We start from the raw sequence: 19147 nt of genomic DNA, 5'->3' as shown, positions 1-19147 counted from the left end.
CGAGAAATCTATGAGACAGAGAAATTTTTTCTTCATTGTTTGACCACCCTTGAGTCCCCCCTCCCCCGGTTGTGCGACTTCAGATCGTCCAAGTTGTAGACATCATGCGCATGTGAAAGTGAACCGTCTAGAATTATTCTATCAACAACAAAAACTCCTCATTCTGCCTTTCCCAATCCGGCAGTGTGTGTGTGTGTGCATCCGTTGGATAGGAACGCCGTGACAAGTGCACCCCAAAAAAGAAGATAAAAAAAATAAAAGGAAACATTCATAGGGAGCAGTTCGTCTCCCGGTAAGAGGACGAGACGTCGTAGAATGTGTCCCGTCTATGTGATAAATCTGCCGCCCAAAACGAGAAATCGTACATCGCCCCGCCGACGCGCCGACGACATGCTTCAAATCTCAGTCTGAGTTGCTGGGGCGATATCGGCACAAGATCCCAGGTCTCGTAGAACATCCTCGGCGACGACGTCGATGGTCGAGGGTCTCGTGTTCTCGACGCCCAAGTTGATAAACAGCTCGTCGTCAAGGTATCCGTGGTATTTCTGGCCGTGGGTCTTCCAGCTGATGCTCGAGACGTAGAAGCTCTCCGAGTGGCGCCACGGGTAGATTTTGTTGTCCCAACCCAGGGCGCCGCTGTAGACGGTGAAGGCGTCGCGGCCGTGGATCCAGAGCGGCTTCTTGGCGATCGAGTGCAGGGCAAAGGGGGCTTGTTGCTGGAAAAGCACGACGTAGGGCTCGTAGATCGGGTGTCCACCGTAGTCGTACTTGAAGTGGACGATGTGCATGACGAAGGTGTTGTCGGGGCCGGGTTTGCAGCCGGGGTCTTCGCGCTTGCACAGCGTGATGGACAGCGAGTTGCTGGCCTGGCGGACGAACTCGTTGTCGCTGCTCGTCACCGGCATGTAGCGGTCCATGCACAAGTTGTCGGCCTCGGCGGTCTTGGGCGCCAGGTCCTCGCCGATGGTGCCGTCCATCTGCAGCACGCCGAACGTCCGGTTGGGCGTGATATCGTGGTGCACGTACATGCGGTTGTCGAGATCCCAGAACAGAAAGAAGTTCTTTTCCTGCTCCCGGTGCTCCTGCGAAGCCGGGCGCGAAAGCTCGGTCGGCTCGCGGAACAGGCTGGCGATGGCCGACTCGATGGTATAGTCCTCGAGGAGCATACGCAGGTCCTGGATCCAGACGCCGAAGCACGTCTTGCTCGAAGGTGATCCCCAGAGGATGTACGGCGCCGAGGGCCCGTGGACGACGCGCGCGTCAACCGCCCGCAGGCCCGCGTTGAAGTCGTGCGGCGTCTTGCACCGCGGACCCCGGCGCCGCTTAAGGGGGACGGGGACGGGGGACTCGGCGCATGTCAGCACGTCGCCCAGGAATCCGGCGTTGCACGCCAGCTCGATGATGGGTTCGCCCTTTTCCGCCATCGCCTGCTGGGCGATCACGATCCAGAGGTCGTGCTTGGTCGGGTGAGGGATGATGCTCGGGTTGTAGGCGTGGACGCCGCCAAAGTGAACCCGGATTGCGTCGCCGTTGGCAGTCGACACGCTGAAAACCTCGTTATACTGTGAGTAGTCCACCACCGCCCGTCCATCGTCGTCGACGTCGATCAGTACCGGCGGCGGTACCGGGAGGTGCCCGATGTCCTTGCTTCCCGCCAAAAATTCTTGCTGTGCCTCTCGCGTCACCCCCGCGACCTTCTCGCTCTTCGAGAAGCCATTGAGCCGAGACGCCGCGGCCTTCCGCAAGCTGCTGCTACTGCTGCTGCTGCTGCTGTATCTGTTGTTGACGAACAGCCCAAACACCAGGAACGGCACAACGAGCAGGATCAGCTTGATTGGTGCTCGGATCAACATGGTTGCAAGTCGTCGGGCTGAACGGCACCAACGTGCATCACTCGCCAAAACCAAGAAGAGGACAAAAAGTCGTTGTCAAAGAAGTCAAAGACGTCGTCGATGTTCAGAAAAAAATAAGATCGGAGATGATGGACGGATCAGTAGTGTGAAATGAACTTGAGCTCACAGCTCAAACAGTAAAGGCGAAGTCTGACGACCGCGCGCTAAGGAACAGCAGGTGGAAATAACAGGGCGGGCTGAACCCTATCGAAGAAAGCCAAAAGCTGAGAAGGTCGTGGCCAGTTGGCAGTCGGGGGCTAGAAGGTCTTTGGACGTGTTTTCACCCTCTCTGCCTCGTGCTCGTACTGGGCCGTGACTAGTCACGAACTTGCAATAATACTAATAAGAAGCATGCCGGCACAGGGCGAGCAGCAGACCAGAAGCAGCGGCGGATTTTCTTCCAAGGCTGCGTGCATGTCCATGTAGCACATGTGCCGTGCGTTTCTAGTAGACCCCCATCCCCGTCAGGTATTGTACAAAGCATCTATCTCGGCAGGGTGCTAGCAGAGGCCCGCCGCACATCAATCCGGACAATATCGACCGGGGTGGCGGCAAAAGGATAATTTGCTCTCAGGGCTGGATTTTCAGGGGCGCCAGCTAGAGGGATCAAGGTTTTCGCTGGCCCTGTATCTAGCCGGGTATCAGAACGTACAGTATACGGCATTGTTGCACATTAGTAATTTAATACGGCCCACCAAGGCCACGGGCCGGGATTGTACACCCTGGTGGGTCCACACGACCGGGGCCTTGATAAGGTTAGATCACTAGCTGCAAAGCTAAGGGGGTGCCATGCGCACCACCGAGTTCCCAACTTCTCAGTCTCTCACAGACCAGGGACCCCAGCCCAACAGTCTACGATACACGTCAGGTCTAGAGCACCGGGGCTGGCCCAGCTACCGGCTGCACAACGTCAGAGCAGAATCAGAGCCCCCCCGGCCGAGCCTACTCGTTACCGCCGGTGGACAATAGTAATGACGGGTGACACTTGAGGCGTGATGCAGGCACGGGTTCAGCCTGCTGTTGACCCGTACGAGGCGTTCTGAAATTGTATGTACAGCGCCTGCGTGCCGCTGGGGGCGTTGAATTGGGAATTAATGTCTCGGATACACCGACTTGACAATCGTGGGAACTGGCTGGGGCATGCATGGCAAAAGAAAATCTACTGTCCATGTCCTTATTCCAAAGATGGTGCGATGGAGGAGAGGTTACGGTAGTCCAGGCTTTGATCGTGGACGGACCAACATTCGGGTGTATCTCGTCGGGTCTCGGGATAGCGACACTGTCACGATCTGATGACGAAAATGTCAGGATGGCGATCCGGGGAAGGCAACAGCATTGACCACGGTCCATGGCGATGGTTCATCGGCCTTACCTGCCGACTTGCCCATAGCACTGAGGGATAAACGTGGCAGACACACGCGGCTCCCACGTTCCGATCGATGTTCCAGAAGACAGCCCGTCAGCGCAGCACAGACCTGAACGATCGCGCACGAGCACAGTACCGACAGCCTGGATAGACCAGCATGATGTTCCAGACGACAGCCCGTCAGCGCAGCACAGACCTGAACGATCGCGCACGAGCGTAGTACCGACACCCTGGATAGACCAGCACGGTCGCAGCGACGAACCGTGCGCATGTTCTCACCGGCGAGCGAGCCACGTGTGAAGGAAGAAAAAAAAACTCGATCGACATTGAGGGCAAAATTCTATTCCTTTCAATTCCAAATTCCACAAAGCTCTAGGTGACCAAGAGACCAAGCCATCCGTCATTGACACATACTCCGTGCTCGACCCCGACAAACCCGCATTAGTAAAAACAAAAAAAAAGCATGACGACGTGTCCCCTGCACCGAGGTCGTTCAACAGGCCGGGGTCGAAAGAACTTGACGCGGTGCTTCTCGTGTACCTCCCCCACCCGTCTCATAGCAGTGACCTGTATCGTAGACATCGTCACAGTCGCCCCCGTAAGTAGTAAGTCAAGAGCGTGTCTGAGTAGTGAACTTGAAGCCTGACCGGCTCAACATGGCGGTGCGGTGGAGAGGCCGGGACAGAGGCATACTTCTGGTCTCAAGCGTAAAGAACCTCCTCTCCAAAGGACCTGAATGGGAAATCCATCGTCCAGGAACCATCGTTGTAACCAGGAGCTGGATCGCTGCCATAAAGCGTGAGATGCCGAGCATGACCACGGGTTCCGACCAGAGGGGGTGCACATAGGAGCATGTTTCACACGTTATTGTCACCGACGTGGACGCGATTCACGTCGTCATTGCTTCTCGCCCTTCGCCTCCTCTTCTGCTGGGGCGGCGGCCGCTTTGGGGTCTGCCTCTGCTCCTGCACCTGCAGCCTCGAGCTCCTCGGCGGGAGGCATGCCTGCCACAGGCGCCATGCCGCCGATGGGACCTTGCTCGTCGATCTTGGGTGGATGCTTCTTGTCCTCGACCTGCTTCATGTGCACCAACTTCAGCTGCTCTTCCTCCGGAAGGGAGTTGAAAAACGCAGTGTTGGAATCCCACAGCTTGACACATTCTTGGTCCCAGTTACACCTTTCCACTTCACCGTAGAGAGGGTGCTTGAACCTCGGATGGTTGGTGGGCCACGAGGAAGCGTGGAAGTGGTGCTTGATGAGTGCGCTCTTGCCGTCATGGTTGCCCGAGGCCGAGTGGCCAGTACCAGCGGCAAAGGCTTCAGACGTCAGTACCAGGACGCCAGCCACCACCTTCGAGTCCAGCATGTTGTGGAATTCATCCCACAAGACCTCTCGACCCGCCGCGATCGACATCTCGGCCAGGACGGCCGACGTAAAGGCAGAGGGCCCGGTGCCGATCAGGACCTCGTCGAAGTCGAGATGGATCTGCGAGATGGGCTTGTCCTGCTCCTTGGAGACGGTGTTGAGCCATTTCATGATGTTCTCGATAAGTCTCATCATGACAGGCAGGCCGGGTTTGCCCATAAAGGTCCACTGGACAAACGACTGTGACTTCTGGCCGAGTACCGGGTGGCCCTTGAAGTCGGGCATATCAGTTTCGATACCGATCACCATGTCGATGTCCTTCTCTTGATATCGGTTGGGGATGAAGTCTTTAATGGGCTTGAGACATTCCACGTCGATGTCGGCGTAAAGTCCCCCATCGATGTACATGACGAGATACCGGAGGAGATCAGCCTTGATGATTTTAAGTTGCAGGGTTTCGTAGATGTGCACAATGTCAGGCCGATTGATGCCGTTGGGACCGTAGTGGTGTTTTACGTAGCTCATGGCATTGTCGTCGGTGAGAAGCTCGTACCGGTGCTGCGGGTTTTTGGTCGTCCAGGTGCGCACTCGAACTGCGTCTTTGGCATCGAGCCCCGCCGCATCAGTCTTCCACGTTTGCCATATCTTCTGTGGAAACGGTCCCCCGATGGCTCGATATGAGCTGCTCCCGAAGAGATTGTGGAAGGAAAAGAAGAGACCAAGTGCGACAAGGAGCGGCAGACACCGGTAAAACGCCCTTGTGAACACACCCCTGGAGGATCGTTCAGACCCTAAAGCAACCATGGCTCTGTGGTCTGCGACCTTGCAGTCGACAGGAGTTTTGGTAGACTTGAAGTGTCTTGAAGGGAATGAAGATGCAGAAGGGTAGAAGATCAAGCAACCCAACGTCTCATGGTCGATCTGATTTGGGTGTGGACACTATCGGTCAAGGTATCTGAGGCGTCCACTAGAACGAACCACGGGCCTCTCAGAGCAGAAGAATGCCAGCTGGAAAAAGCGTCGCCGGCGCAGCCCAGATTCAACCAAAAAGTTCCAATATCGATATGCAGCCGATAGGGGTCTCAGTGGGGGATAGGGAGATGATGCTCCGTATGGTAATTTTTGTCTGTGCCACGATACCCAGGTAGCCTGGATTCAGTGTGAGACCGGCCCAGGGAACCCCGGCTAGGGGGATGCGCTCGTGTCGAGACCGTGGTGCACTGGCGGCGCCTATTTGCATCATGCTTTCATGGCTTGGGCCAGATGGGACTGACGGGCCCGGGCACCGCTCGGTCAGCCTGGATAATGCCACCCTGTTTGGGGGCCACATCTCGGTGGGTCGATTCGCGAGGCTCTCCGGACCTGCATTAGGGCCACACTTGGGTCCGGACCGTCTTGGATCTGCCCATGTATCTGGAATAGACTGAAACCAACGTCGTACAGGGGTTCACGGTTGGGAAATCTGCACTTGGGCCGTTCCTGGTTAGCCGCTTGCATAGACTGCACAACACTATTTTCAGTTCAATCCAAACCTTGACCTGGACTGCCTCCTCAAACCCCTACCGCACGCAGCGGGACTAGACTTTCCGTTCAGCCATCTTCTCAGGTGCTTGTGCTCGCGGTGGCGGTCGAAGTCGAGATCGTCCGGTTCTCATCTCGAGAGCATTATACTGTGGCCGTCCCTACGCGAGGTCGTTGGCCGAAACCACTTGCTCATCACCATAGTCTCTTCAACCTTCGCTTCCCCCTTCTTTACGACTGCAGAAGTCTTACGGTGACAGCCATGTATCCCACCGCTGACGACGCAGTACTGGAAAAGGGTCGTCTCGAGAGACAGAAGTCAAGGCCCAAGTTGCCGTCCCTGAGATCAGTCTCGAACACATTTCGACCGTCCCTGACATGGATGGGACGTCAAGCCAGTAACGCCGGCAACGCAATTGCCCCTGCCGGCAAACTGCACAAGACAGCGTATCTCGATGGTCTGCGAGGCTTCGCGGCCTTGATGGTCTACTGTCTACATCACCAAGTTTGGGGCCATGCAGGCATCGGCGGCGAATTCATCCTCGAGAACGTCTACGGCTGGGAAGGACAATACTACTTCATATGTCTGCCTGGAATTCGACTTTTCTTCTCGGGAGGGCATTTCGCGGTCGCCATTTTCTTTGTCATCTCGGGCTACGTCCTCTCAGCGAAACCGCTCTCTCTCATTCAGTCCGGCGATACAGTGAAGCTCGCCCAGAACCTCAGTTCAGCGCTGGCCAGACGATGGGTCCGTCTTTTCGTGCCCGTCTTCGTGACCTCCTTCATTTGGATGACCTCATGGCACGTCTTGGGCATCTACTCGAGCGAGCCAATTGCTCCTAAGCCGGAGAAGAACTGGGCGGACGAGCTCTGGATGTGGTATTGTGCCGTCAAGAACTTTAGCTTCTTCTTTCAAGGCGAGCCGTGGCTCGTATACAACGACCACACCTGGTCTATTCCAATGGAGTTCCGAGGCTCGATCGTTGTCTATACTTCGCTGCTGGCCTTTGCGCACAGTAGCAGACGTTACCGCCTCTGGTGCGAAGCGGGTCTGGTCCTCTACTTCATCTATATCGTCGACGGGTGGTTTTGCGGCCTGTTCGCCATGGGAATGCTGCTCTGCGACCTCGACTTGTTGGCCCAGAAGAACCAGCTACCGAGGTTTTTCTACAATCTCCAACCAGCGAAGCAGTACATTTTCTACACGCTCTTCCTTGTGAGTCTGTACCTGGGTGGCGTCCCGTCCATCACAAATGACTTGCAACATCTTCGAGATTCGCCAGGGTGGTATTACCTCTCCTTCTTGAAGCCCCAAGCCTTCTGGGATTTCCGCTGGTTTTACCGTTTTTGGGCGGCGACTTTCCTGGTAGCCTCTCTACCGCACATTTCCTGGCTAAAGGCCATCTTCGAGACCCGAATCTGCCAATACTTGGGAAAGGTGTCCTTTGGCTTTTACCTTGTCCATGGCCCTGTGCTGTGGTCTCTGGGAGACAGAGTCTATGCCATGACCGGCAGAGTCCGCGATGCTCATTCGATCGTCTGCCCTGAATGGGTCAACAGATTCGCTTTCCCCAGCTGGGGCCCCTTTGGTCTTGAGGTGAATTATCTCCTCGCGCACCTGATTCTGTTGCCAGTTACACTCTTCCTCGCGGAGATGGTCACCATCTTCATCGACGAGCCGTGTGTGAAGATGTTGCAATGGGCCTACAAGAAAAGCTTAGAAGGCGCCAAAGACGAGGATTACAAGCCCCCATTGGGCGTGTGGAACAAGTCTTGACGTTTTACGCGTCTCACTCGAACATCAATCAACTGCTTTACTTTCTTTTTTGGTTATCCGATCATCGGCGTCCGGGAGTGCTGGAACTTGTCCGAGGGTGTTGAGAGCATCTGAACCTTTGGAAAGTTGGGGGCCGGGGCCAGAGCCCCCTTTGACGGCCATCTTGACATCATGGCATTCCAGGGTTGAAACTACCACCGTCCAGAAAATTCTCAAAGAAAAGAGCCTGCAGGATTGGCCCTTGCCCTCTACGTGGACCACCGGCACCACCTATAGGCATTCGGCTATCGCGAGCTTCTTCCAGTTCGTTATCTAGTGAGAGCCACGCTGGTGAGGGAGGGCGGTCTGGCGCCTCTCTCTCGTTGCGACACGTCTCTTCGATAGCATGACAGGTCGCTAGAGAAGGGTTGGGGTGAAATTTTGCCATGGGAGTCTCTTTGAGGAGCCCGTTTGTCAACGTGCATATGTAGAATGTCCACTTACAAGGCTTTATTAGCTGGAAGATAACTTCAATAACCACCCACATGGCCTAGTTCGGCGCGACTCCGGCGAAACCGACACAGCAAGAGCTCTGCTTGCTGATAAAACCGGTCAAGCATGTGATAAGCAGATGTCGTCTGGACGTAGTCTACGTCAAGAGCAGCCGGTGTTGCATGCCGTGATGGGCAAGAGGAATGTGCATCATAGATTCGTAGAGCGACCAAAACATCATCGCCTGGGGACTAGAGTCCAAGCGAGTAACCACCGGTCCGGTCGTCTGGCGCCATGTTCCACAGGAGAAATGAATATTGCACAGAGATGGTCGCGATACCAGGGTATCCGCTCTCAGACCAGGTGGTGACTGAGGTAGAATCCGTCCAATAATAAAACTTCACCCGGTCTCGACCGCCCAGGGGTGGTTACCGCTGACCAGGGTTACGGGATGGAGCTTGGTGGATCCTTTCGCTCCGTAATAATTACCATGGTCCGAGTCCCAAAGCCAAAGGCCTCAGCCCAACCTAGAAGTCTCACTCACCCTGGTCGTCACTGATTGCATCGCTGTTGATTGTCATGGCAAAAGTCCCACGAGGCGTTCGCGAGCCTTTCAGCCGCCACACCGTCCATCATTAGTGTCCTGTGCTTATTGAACCTTTCCCGACTGTTCTGCAAGCCTGTCCCATCTGGCATTGACTATCCCGGTGGTCGAGATTAGTTTCCACCCTAGTCGCGCTCCGGATCAAGACATGCATGACGAGCTGAGGGGGACATGCCCATGTTCGATTTTCTGCGACCACGGAGGCGGCTTGTCTGTTGACACAAATTTCCACCATACGATCAGCCCAGCTGGGCTTGGCACATGGAAGGATTCATGTCCTCGTGTTGTGATTTCGTCGAGCTCCATCTCATTTCTGGTAATGCCATATATCCTCCGCCGGCCTGCCGTTTTCACTTACTTTTCTTTCTGTACCTGACGTTCGCTTGTCACGTCCACCACGCTCGCTTGCTTTTCGCTTCTTGTTCTTTCGTTAATCACCTTTCACCATGAAGGGTTTCAGTTCGCTCCTCGTGATCGGCCTCGCTGCCTCTGCCGAGGCTGCCCGCCTACCACTCTGCTCGGTAAGCTCATGTCGATGAATCACACAAGGGCTATTGTACTGACCGCGCAATAGGCTGTGTGCCTGACCAACGGTATCGCCGCCACCGGCTGCAAAGCCATTGACACAGAATGCATCTGTCAATCCCCAGAATTCATGTCCGCCGTGACTGAATGCGTCGAGGAACGATGCTCAGAAGATCATAAGTCCAGTAAGTCGCAATCCCATTGTTGCCGACCTGGCATGTCATGCACAGGCCCACTGACCATTGTGCAGCTACTGTCCAGACCGCTGAGTCCTATTGCTCTGCCGCTGGCATTCACGGCCAGCTTAAGAAGCGTGAAGCTGCTCCAGAGCCTGTTGCTGAGCCCGAAGCCGACCCGGAGGCTGACCCTGAGGCTGACCCAGAGGCCTGGGGTGACCACGGTGGCTTTGGTTTGGGATGGTTCCGGAAAGGTGGTGGTGGTCGACCGCACTGGGGCTGGGGTAAAGGACGACCCGGCCCTGCTGTTGTGAAGTCGCCACCGTGGAAGTGGGTTCCGGACTTCAACAAGCCTGGCTCGGAGGAATGGTGGAAGCAGCAAGTCGCTCAATGGTGGAGGGACAACGGCTACAACTGGTGGCGCTATAACGGATGGCACTTCGCACCGCCCAAGCCCAAGGACTCATCCCCTCCCCCAGCCCCGTGGTGGTCTCATTTCGATGAAAACTGGTGGCAATCCAACGCTGGCAACTGGTGGCATGGACCTTCGGGAAATCAAGGACAATGGCACGGCCCCAAGCCATGGTGGCCAACTGCTCCTGCCTCCACGGCCCCAGAGCCACCTCCACCAACATCGACCTGGACGCCAACCAGCACGCCTACTGCACAACCGTGGACTGACTGGATTCACACCGTCACCGTCACTGCCACCGCCACCCCATCCCCAACACACACACACACAAAACCATCGTGGACTCCATACACGACGTCCAAACCAGTACAAACTGTCATCCCTTGGAAGGATTGGTAGTTCAGTTGCTTCCCGCTGATTCTTCGTTCGGATGGGTGTTTAATGGGTTCATGGGCCACGTTTCTTCTTTAGACATACCCTGCGGCGCGCGTGCCTGGGTCTTTTATAATCACTTTTTTTCCGGTTGATCCTGCTTCTCAGTCGATCGTACGGACATATTTCACGGATCGTAAAATCAGATCTCATTGAACACGATCCATTTCAATGAATATTCGTTCTTTTTGTCATGCTACTCGTCTGGCGGAACTCTCGGGCGCATCGCGCGGTCATGATAAGGACGAGGCGTTCGTGCAGATCCGTAGTGAGCACTGGTTCCGAAAGGTCAGGTTAAGGCATCGAGATCGTGGACACGCGTCTTCTAGAAGTACCATGGGAGATGAGAAGTGCAGCTTGTTTAGTGTTGAGAGCTTTGACACTGTTATCATGTCAGCTGCGATAAGCCAATATTTGACATAAGTGTCATTTCCCAGGACACCCATTGCCACGCGCCGTTGTCTCGATTGGATCTGGAGACTGGAAGCCGTTTAGAGAACAGTATTGCATCGCGTGGTGGTCGGTTGAAATGGTATGACATGAACGTGCGGGACAGTGCGATTGTCGAGGATCAAAGGCAGAGCCCGGATATGCTGCCCGGCCCATCGTGCCGGCTTCACGTTGGCTTCACACACTTCTTGTCGACGTAAGAGTCTGGTGAAGATGTGCCACAATTGGATTTAGAGCTACGCAATGCAAAGCTGGGGTTTGAATGGAATTGATGCATGGGACTCTGATGGCGGGGTTGATTGCAACGCAGGTACAAGATGAAGCTCCGAAGTTTTCCCCCACATCGACGTCGACGCCCTCACGCTCTCTCGCCGCTCCACGCCTCGTCCAGATGCATCACGCTGTCTGCATCGCCTTCGATTTGAGGTTCTTAACGACGAGCGGCTAGTCAGGCAATCAAGACATATTCACAACCGAGTGAAACCTTTGCATATGGGCATTTGTAGTTGTCGTACACTCAGTCGAGAAGGCCTCTTGCACGTGACCATGGCATGTGACCCTGCACCAGGCCACGCCCAGGTATTTATCACTCGCTCAGTCGCTCGATGGTGTATGCATTTACCGTCAAATATGATCTTTCAAGTTTGAGATCTTGGTAGTAGCCTGGGGAGCAGTCAGGTGTAGACACGAGCACGGAGAATTGTCCCAGTGCTCAAATAGTGCCCTTCAGCCGGAATACACCCCGAACGAAGTACAACCGTTTCCCACCATATCGGGCTGGTACTCGATATCTCTCTGAGGTGGTGACCGCGCCATAGCAAAAATATCAAACTATCCTTCTGCTACCGTGGTGCACAATCAATGGCCTGTCCATCAATTCCGACTGCGTCTACCGCACGCTGCCGGAGGAAAAGCTTCCGGACGTGTCATGCGGTGCACTCGATTGTTATCCCCATTACACTGTCCTCCCCCAGCTACTTGTCCTTGCGGTTGTACAGATTGACCCTATCTGAGAGCTCACCCCCCCAGGCCTTCCTGACGCTGGCGTGGACGGGTGTGTTTGAACCTGCAGGAGATTGAAGAGCATTTCCATTTCGAACCCAGCCAACGGTGGGTAGATCTCTGAGACATGCAGACTTGTTGGACACACTCTACGGAGTCTTCGTTTCCTGCAACAGTCTGATTGGGGGGTTGTGCTCCTACAGACGCCGCCAAATCGGTTGAGTGGTCGTCGATCGACTCTGGACTGTGGAGCACTCTTTCGAGAACAGATGATCCCAGTATGGAGGGCAATAACAATAATGATGATCCATGTCCTAGGGAGTTCTGCTGAGCCCTGCTCAACAGTAAGAAAGTTTCCCTAATCTCGTGTCCTCGGATCCTAGTTAATCAGAATCTGCAGCTCCGGCAAGGGCTGCGGCACTCCTTCGACCGGTTCTCCACTCTTTGTAAATTGGGTCTTTTTGGGTCATCTGAACTCCGGCCGCCACCCATACCCGACGCCTCATACAGTAGAGTCCAATAGCTCGCCCAGATCGCTTGTGAATGGCGCGAAAGGTAGATATCCGTAGGTGGGAAATTAGGGCTGCGAGGGTATTTCTACGGCGCCAGCGTCTCGTGAAGGTGTGTAGACTACTGATGCCGCAATGCGGATAGATAACCTCCGGCCAGGGAGCTACAATGAAAACGGTTTGAGGCACAACCAAAAGTATCGCGGGAGAGGCTTCATGAGTGATGTAGTGAATATCGTAGGAAAGGATCTACCTGGACCTTTCCTGAGCACTTCCACATACCTACCGAGTAGGCACTCAGGAGGCTCATCGTCACGCTCGCCCCTATAGCCAAGTGATACGAAGGCTTCCTTTTCGTGGGCAAGCATTGCTGCGATAAGAGGGCACTGTACTGTTCGCGGTAAGCGAGGTGTGTACGGAGAGCGTAAGCGGTGCGCGGAGTATGGAGTTTTATGTACTAGGGAGATAAGGGGCTGAGGGCTGAGCTGAGGCGTCCTGAGGCGTAATCTTTGCCTCCTCTGTGTGAGGTGCCTCGAGAATACAGTAGTAGTATTGATTTGTTTGTCGACTGTTCAGCCTCATCTAGCAATCTACAACGGGGGTTGCATGAACGGACCGGCACCCTCCCGGTCGCTCATACAATTCTGTATTATTTTATTTGTTGTGAATGCTGCCACCGCGCATTTCTCTCTGTGCAAGCTCCCTGGATCATTCCGTTCTACTGGTCAATGGGAGTATGCTCTTATGTAAACAGTCTACCTGCCTAGGAGAAGCGAGCCTCAACCCAGCGGGTAGTGCTAGACCAAATCGGGATGTGGACTCTCTCCCAATGCTGAGGGCGACAATAATGCTTTCTTGGCCCCGCTCTCTTGATTACCACAAGGATACGGGATGCATGGTTCTGTACGGTAGTGGTGGTCATTAGAAAATGATCGCAGGACGCTAAAACTCTAGACCAATTCTAGAGCGCCACCATCGACCGGCCCGGCCTTCTGCAGCCTTTCACGCCACACTTGATTTGGGGACGGAACCGATTTAGAGGCCAAATTTCTGAAAGGGTGATACGGATTGTTCTCCAGGGTTACCTCCTCCGTAGGACATCTAGATCGTGATAACGAATCCTTGTCACACAGGACGGAGTATCTATCTGTACCAATACTCATTTTTGCACCAAGGGGGCCATGAAGAGCACCGCACCCACGTGATCTGCCGTTCCGCCCTCACGCTGACCTCTTCACCACCAAAAGAAAGGTATTCATGTCAACTGCTGGACATTGGTCAAACACCTGGCATCTCGTCGTCGACCCTTCTGCTCGCCGGTCATCACCATCATGTCGGACACTACCCCCTCGCGATTCTATGTGGCCCTTGTTGTGAGCTTTCACATTGGCACCGCCCTGGCGGTTACCATCCTCAACAAGTTGGTGCTGAACATCCTTCCCACGCCGGTCACACTTCTTCTATGTCAATCGGTCATGTGCGTTGTCCTCATCCTCATCGGAAATGCATTCAAACTCTGTACGCTTCCAAAGCTGGACTCTAGCTACCTGAGCGGCGTTGCGCCACTGCTAGCCATGAAGATTGTCGCTCAGCTGTCCAAGACGTATTGTCTTCTGGTATGGTTGTCAAAGGCCCTGTTATAGCATTCCAGTGATTGCTGACCAAACGACTGTTTAGAACGTCAATGCGTCTTTCTATCAAATCGCCCGGGGCCTACTACTCCCCTTCACCATCATGCTGTCGTTTGTGTTTCTACGAAATTCCAAGCCAAATTCTTGGGCGCTCTTTGCCTGTGGAATCACCACGTTTGGTTTTCTCATGGGGGTTTCCGGGGAAGCTGCCGGACAGACGTCCACCGTGGGAATTGCATGGGGAATCTGGTCATCGATTACAACCGCCCTTGAAACCGTCCTGGTCAAGTACCTCGCCTTGAAGACCGGTGTCATCGATCTGGTTTACGTGACCTCCTTGGCGACCACACCAGTCTATGCGTTGCTTGGACTTATGAACGGCGAGCTGCGACAGATTTCTGCCTTGGGATTACTTCATCCGGTCGCGATACGCTTCGAGAAACACGTGTTTGTGGCTGGCTTGTTCAACTTTGCCCTGAGTGCGGCTGCATATTTGCAGATCCGGGTGACATCGCCAACAACGTAAGTCTCCTTTTTTTTTGCGTGGCCGAGTCAGCCATGCAGTGATTCTATGGAGATCCTCACTGAACAAACACAGTCATATGATCTCCACGGCTGCCAGAGGCGTCCTCCAGTCGGTACTGGCGGTCGTCTTCCTCGGAGCCGAGCGGCTCACGGCATCTCGAATCAAGAGCATTGCAGTCATCTTGACAGGAACAATGTTATATGTGAGTTCATTGTCTTTGCAGGGCAAAAGCTGGGTCGATCATCGCAGCTGACATTCGATTCAGACATTGGTCAAAGAAATGGAGAAGAGAGGAGCTAAATTGAAGGGAGGGCTCCCTGTCCACAACAAGCGCGACGAGACACAGTCAAGTCGCACGAGCCAGGACAGCCACCGCAGACCCTTGATCGAAAGCAATGCGTTTAGCGAAAAGTGAATAATCACATCGGAACGGCGTTCATTTATCTGAAGCACTCTCGAGTCTGCAGGAGAGGCTATTCCCCAGTGGTTTGTTTACATGATCATGTCTTAAGGTACGAGAAGTGGCAGTGTTGGAACTTTGGATCAATGCCAACCCGCCTTTTGCAAAGCGAAGCAAGACAACACCACCTCGGACCAACATTGTCTCGATTCTGCAGCCTAGCAGCCTTCAGGCTCAAGGGTAAGGTCTTCGAAAGATGGATGGCATGTCTTGAACTCAAGTAGACCTCAAGTGGGAAGGTCACTCTAGCTACTGTTTTCAGCCTCGTGCTTTCAACAATGTCTAAACGCACTGGCGAGTGTTGTCTTGAAAGGGGAAGGCGCTATCGGATTCGTGTGCACTTAGATTTGCTTGCGATATTTTAAGGCTTCTAGTTAATGATTGTCCCTTGTTGAGAAGAGCAGATGGTACTATCGATGAAGCTGAGTATGTAAAGATGGTACAATTAATGACAGCCCCCACTGCAGGGTTTACCTGAACTCGAGGTACCTATGTATGTACTTCTATAGTATGGCCTTTTCGGGCTCTTCCGCGACGGGCTTTGGGCTTTGGCTTTGGCTTACCGCTTGGAGGTCTGGTTGTAGCCTGTAACCTATAGCCTACAAGTTCCAGGCTATCAAGACCCATGGACAATGGCCATGCATGGCCAGCCTGTTCCGGCCGTTGGATATTATTACTTACCTAGTAGGGTATTCGGATACAGAGTAGGACAATACGATCGAAATGACAGATGTGGTCCCGGTGATCTTGTTGCCCGCTTTTAGAATCACATTAGATGACTCGGTTCGATAGTGCGGTGTCGCACCAAATGCGATCATGATTAGTCCCTACCCTTGTAAAGGCTCAGTGAACAGATTGTTAATGATCACAGCCATTATTGTTGTACGCCACCAAATACAATAATTTAGTCTTGTACACCATACGGAGAATGAAGGTTCAGGGTGTTGCTACAGCTGATATTGTAAGCCACCACCGCCGCCAAAGGGGGCCCATTGATTCACGGGCCGGCCGAGCACCAAAAGGTGCATGGCAGCATGGCGTCTGAAACCGGCTGAGGCTGCGTGGCAGATAAGATTATTGTTGAGGGCCAAAGAGCCATTGCGGTTAAGCCAACGAAAATTCAAGCTCAGCTGCGGAATCTTGAATTTCGGTCGTGGCTTGCAAGACGGTTCCAGAGGTGTAGATTGATACTCCGTATTCGTTCTCGAAAGTGTAGTGAAATGGGAAATGCACAGTGGGACAAAGAAAAAACCAACTGCAAAAGGGCGAAGAGGAAAAAACCGATACCGATACCAATCGGTACGGATTCGTAGAGTTACAGGTCTATTAATTTACAATATGCTATCCTTTTTGGATGAGTGATGCCGCATAAGGGGGTGGCACAATACCTAATGCACGTCCGGAAGTTCCTATTGTTAAGGACCAAGGTCAGGTACATACAAGTATTATTTACCAAATTATCTACTCCGTACCATATTGGGTCCTTCTCTCGGCCCTACGAAGAATCCCTACGGAGTATCCCTGCTAGTCTACTGTTCTCATCTCTAGTCAGGGGGGTGTCTCCGGGCCATGCATCCAGAGGCGTGGGTGGGTGGGGCTGGCCACCCAACGGACCGCAGGATCCCTACCCACCCTGGATCTGGCCCCGGAACCTCTCATTATTACAGTTTCCAATACTGCTAGACGGGCGTCTAACTCGGGGCATGAGCCACTTAGCCCCTACCAAGTAATCCCCTAGTACACAGGCATTGTTCTGCCATTCTAACCGGGCGACTTTTTGTAGCAATAATGTCCCCTGCAGTCTCAGCGGTATTGAAACTCTCCTCAGTCTAACCCACAACTGACGGCCGACGGGCGACAAGCGAAAGCTGGCCAGAACCCTCTTTCTTTAGCTACAGCCTGCAGTAGGGTCTTGGATTCTCAGATTCTCAGATCTTCAAACCCGCAGACTTCTCAAGATCTCAGTTGTTCCTCAGTTGTGAACTTGAGGGCAGCTGTTTAGTGTAGTGCAGCGCAGTGCAGCGCACTGACCACGAAAGCGAGAGACACACGCTCTTTTTTTTCTCTCACACTCTCTCCCTCTCTCTCACTCACAAACGAACAACCATGTTACATTTCAGGAGGAGTCGAAAACCGACAATCATCATTTGCTTGTTGGTCTTTGTGGGCTTCATCATTGTCCTCTCTCATTCAAATGGAGCTCAACTAGATGCCACGGCTTCCCTGGTGGGCTGGGAGGGCCCTCAATTCTCGCTTCCGTCCTGGATCTCGACGGACGCTCTGAATTTCTACAAAAACAATCCTCTGGGGAGTCGCACTGGGTTCAGTGCGTCGTCGGACCCCCAGGAAGCGCCGCTGAAGCCTGAAAACGACACCCCGTCACCATCAGAGGAGACGCCAGTCGAGATTCCAGAGGACACTCCAGCGACCACCTCAGATGAGACTGAAATTGTTCCACTGGACGCCCCAGAGCTCACACCAGAGGTGACTGAAGATGTTCCAGAGGAGATTCCCGCCACCGCTCCAGAGGTCACTGACGATATTCCAAAGGAGACTCCAGCGACCACTCCGGAGGTGACTGAAGATGTTCCAGAGGAGATTCCAGCGGCCTCAGATGAGACCGAAAAGGTTCCAGAGGAGACTGAGATGGTCCCCGAGGTGACCCCGGAGGAGAATCCTGCGGCAATCCCAGAGACTGTACCAGAGGACACTCCAGCGCCCCTAGACCAGACCTCAGACGAGACCTCAGAGTCCGCTGAGACCACAGACAAGACTCCGAAACCCTTGGAAGAAGTTCCCGCTGCAATCCCAGGAGCAACCCCAGAGGATGAGGCTACACCAGCCGCGGCTGTTGTAGCTTCAACCACCGATGCCGAGCCGACAGCGGCGACGGAGGCAGCGGCGTTAGAAAGCCTCGACTCCGCGTTCACCAAGGGGAAGATGTCGTTCCAAAACGACCTCGACATCACCCTTCCCAAGACGGATCTGACCCAGTTTGCAAAGTACCGGCCTCATAACTACGAGCCACTGGGACCGGACGAGGACAACAGCTTCAACTACGCATATGCGACGTTCCTCAGCACGCGGAACCCATCGCTCCGGGACCCGTACTTCCTGGCGGTGCAGTCCCTGATCTACCGGGTGCTCTGGTCGGAGCGATCCAAGAGCGACCAGTACCCTTTCATCGCATTCGTGGCCGAGTACATTCCCGAGCCGCAGCGCGACATCCTCCGTGGGCTCGGTGCTGAGGTGCGCGAGCTGGCGCCGGTGGTGTGGCACCCCAACGTCGAAGGGGTGCACGCGCGGTGGGCCGACCTCTTCGCGAAACTGCACATGTGGAACGAGACCGAGTTCGAAAAGATTCTGTTCATCGACGCCGACGCATTCCCCGTGACCAACGTCGACGAGATGTTCGAGCTGGCGCCGTGGCAGGAGTGCAACCGCACGCTCCTCGAGCTCGACGACGTGTTCCCGGACATCACGGACTCGTGCGAGCCGTACGCGCTGGCCGGCGTGCCCATGGACGTCAGCCCGGCCGACGGTGTCTCGTACAACTGGAACGTCGGCTCCATGGTCATCTCGCCGTCCCCCGTCATGCACCGCCGCCTGCTCCAGAACTACGTCAAGGCCGATCACTTCGACAACCACATGGCCGAGCAGGCCTTTTTGAACTGGCAGTTCCGCGTCAACGGGCCTTTCCCCCCGACCCTCCTCAACAGGACCTACGACGGATTCCTGCCCCAACCCCACGAGGAGGGCCAGTTCAAAATCATCCACGAGAAGCTGTGGGCCTTCGACAAGGACGGTTGGCTGGGCCGCGAGTGGTCCGAACCATGGCAGTGGATGGTCGACTGGATCGACGGAGGCTTGTTCGCAGAAGCAAGGGAGAACGACGGTTTACGGAAAACGAAACCCGTCACTGGCACTTTGCCAACTGCCGCAACTGCGGGCGTTGAGAAGTAAATCTCAACCGGGAAATGATATTTTATTATTTAATCTTGATGTTTTGATATACAAGAATTTATCAT

General features: G+C 54.3%; 6 protein-coding genes across 6 annotated transcripts; 4 read left to right on the top strand and 2 right to left on the bottom strand.

Annotated features, from left to right (window-relative positions):
* Positions 1-395: 395 nt before the first annotated feature.
* On the bottom strand, positions 396-1853 carry PV08_07810 (uncharacterized protein; the record flags this gene model as incomplete). The annotated part of the gene is made up of 1 exon (XM_016382137.1): positions 396-1853. The coding sequence occupies one exon, from the start codon at positions 1851-1853 to the stop codon at positions 396-398; it is 1458 nt and encodes a 485-aa protein (XP_016235239.1).
* Positions 1854-4155: 2302 nt separating this feature from the next.
* On the bottom strand, positions 4156-5427 carry PV08_07809 (uncharacterized protein; the record flags this gene model as incomplete). Its single annotated transcript, XM_016382136.1, has 1 exon — positions 4156-5427. The coding sequence occupies one exon, from the start codon at positions 5425-5427 to the stop codon at positions 4156-4158; it is 1272 nt and encodes a 423-aa protein (XP_016235238.1).
* Positions 5428-6406: 979 nt separating this feature from the next.
* On the top strand, positions 6407-7921 carry PV08_07808 (uncharacterized protein; the record flags this gene model as incomplete). Its single annotated transcript, XM_016382135.1, has 1 exon — positions 6407-7921. One exon carries the CDS (start codon positions 6407-6409, stop codon positions 7919-7921), a length of 1515 nt encoding a protein of 504 aa, XP_016235237.1.
* Positions 7922-9442: 1521 nt separating this feature from the next.
* On the top strand, positions 9443-10508 carry PV08_07807 (uncharacterized protein; the record flags this gene model as incomplete). Its single annotated transcript, XM_016382134.1, has 3 exons — positions 9443-9517; positions 9571-9706; positions 9772-10508. The coding sequence occupies 3 exons, from the start codon at positions 9443-9445 to the stop codon at positions 10506-10508; spliced, it is 948 nt and encodes a 315-aa protein (XP_016235236.1).
* Positions 10509-13833: 3325 nt separating this feature from the next.
* PV08_07806 (uncharacterized protein) lies at positions 13834-15074 on the top strand (the record flags this gene model as incomplete). Its single annotated transcript, XM_016382133.1, has 4 exons — positions 13834-14118; positions 14180-14655; positions 14732-14861; positions 14925-15074. The coding sequence occupies 4 exons, from the start codon at positions 13834-13836 to the stop codon at positions 15072-15074; spliced, it is 1041 nt and encodes a 346-aa protein (XP_016235235.1).
* Positions 15075-17225: 2151 nt separating this feature from the next.
* PV08_07805 (uncharacterized protein) lies at positions 17226-19082 on the top strand (the record flags this gene model as incomplete). Its single annotated transcript, XM_016382132.1, has 1 exon — positions 17226-19082. One exon carries the CDS (start codon positions 17226-17228, stop codon positions 19080-19082), a length of 1857 nt encoding a protein of 618 aa, XP_016235234.1.
* Positions 19083-19147: the final 65 nt, after the last annotated feature.

The sequence above is a fragment of the Exophiala spinifera genome (assembly GCF_000836115.1).
Source record: "Exophiala spinifera strain CBS 89968 unplaced genomic scaffold supercont1.5, whole genome shotgun sequence".
NCBI classification, from domain to species: domain Eukaryota; kingdom Fungi; phylum Ascomycota; class Eurotiomycetes; order Chaetothyriales; family Herpotrichiellaceae; genus Exophiala; species Exophiala spinifera.
This window is presented reverse-complemented; position numbering and strand designations above follow the sequence as displayed.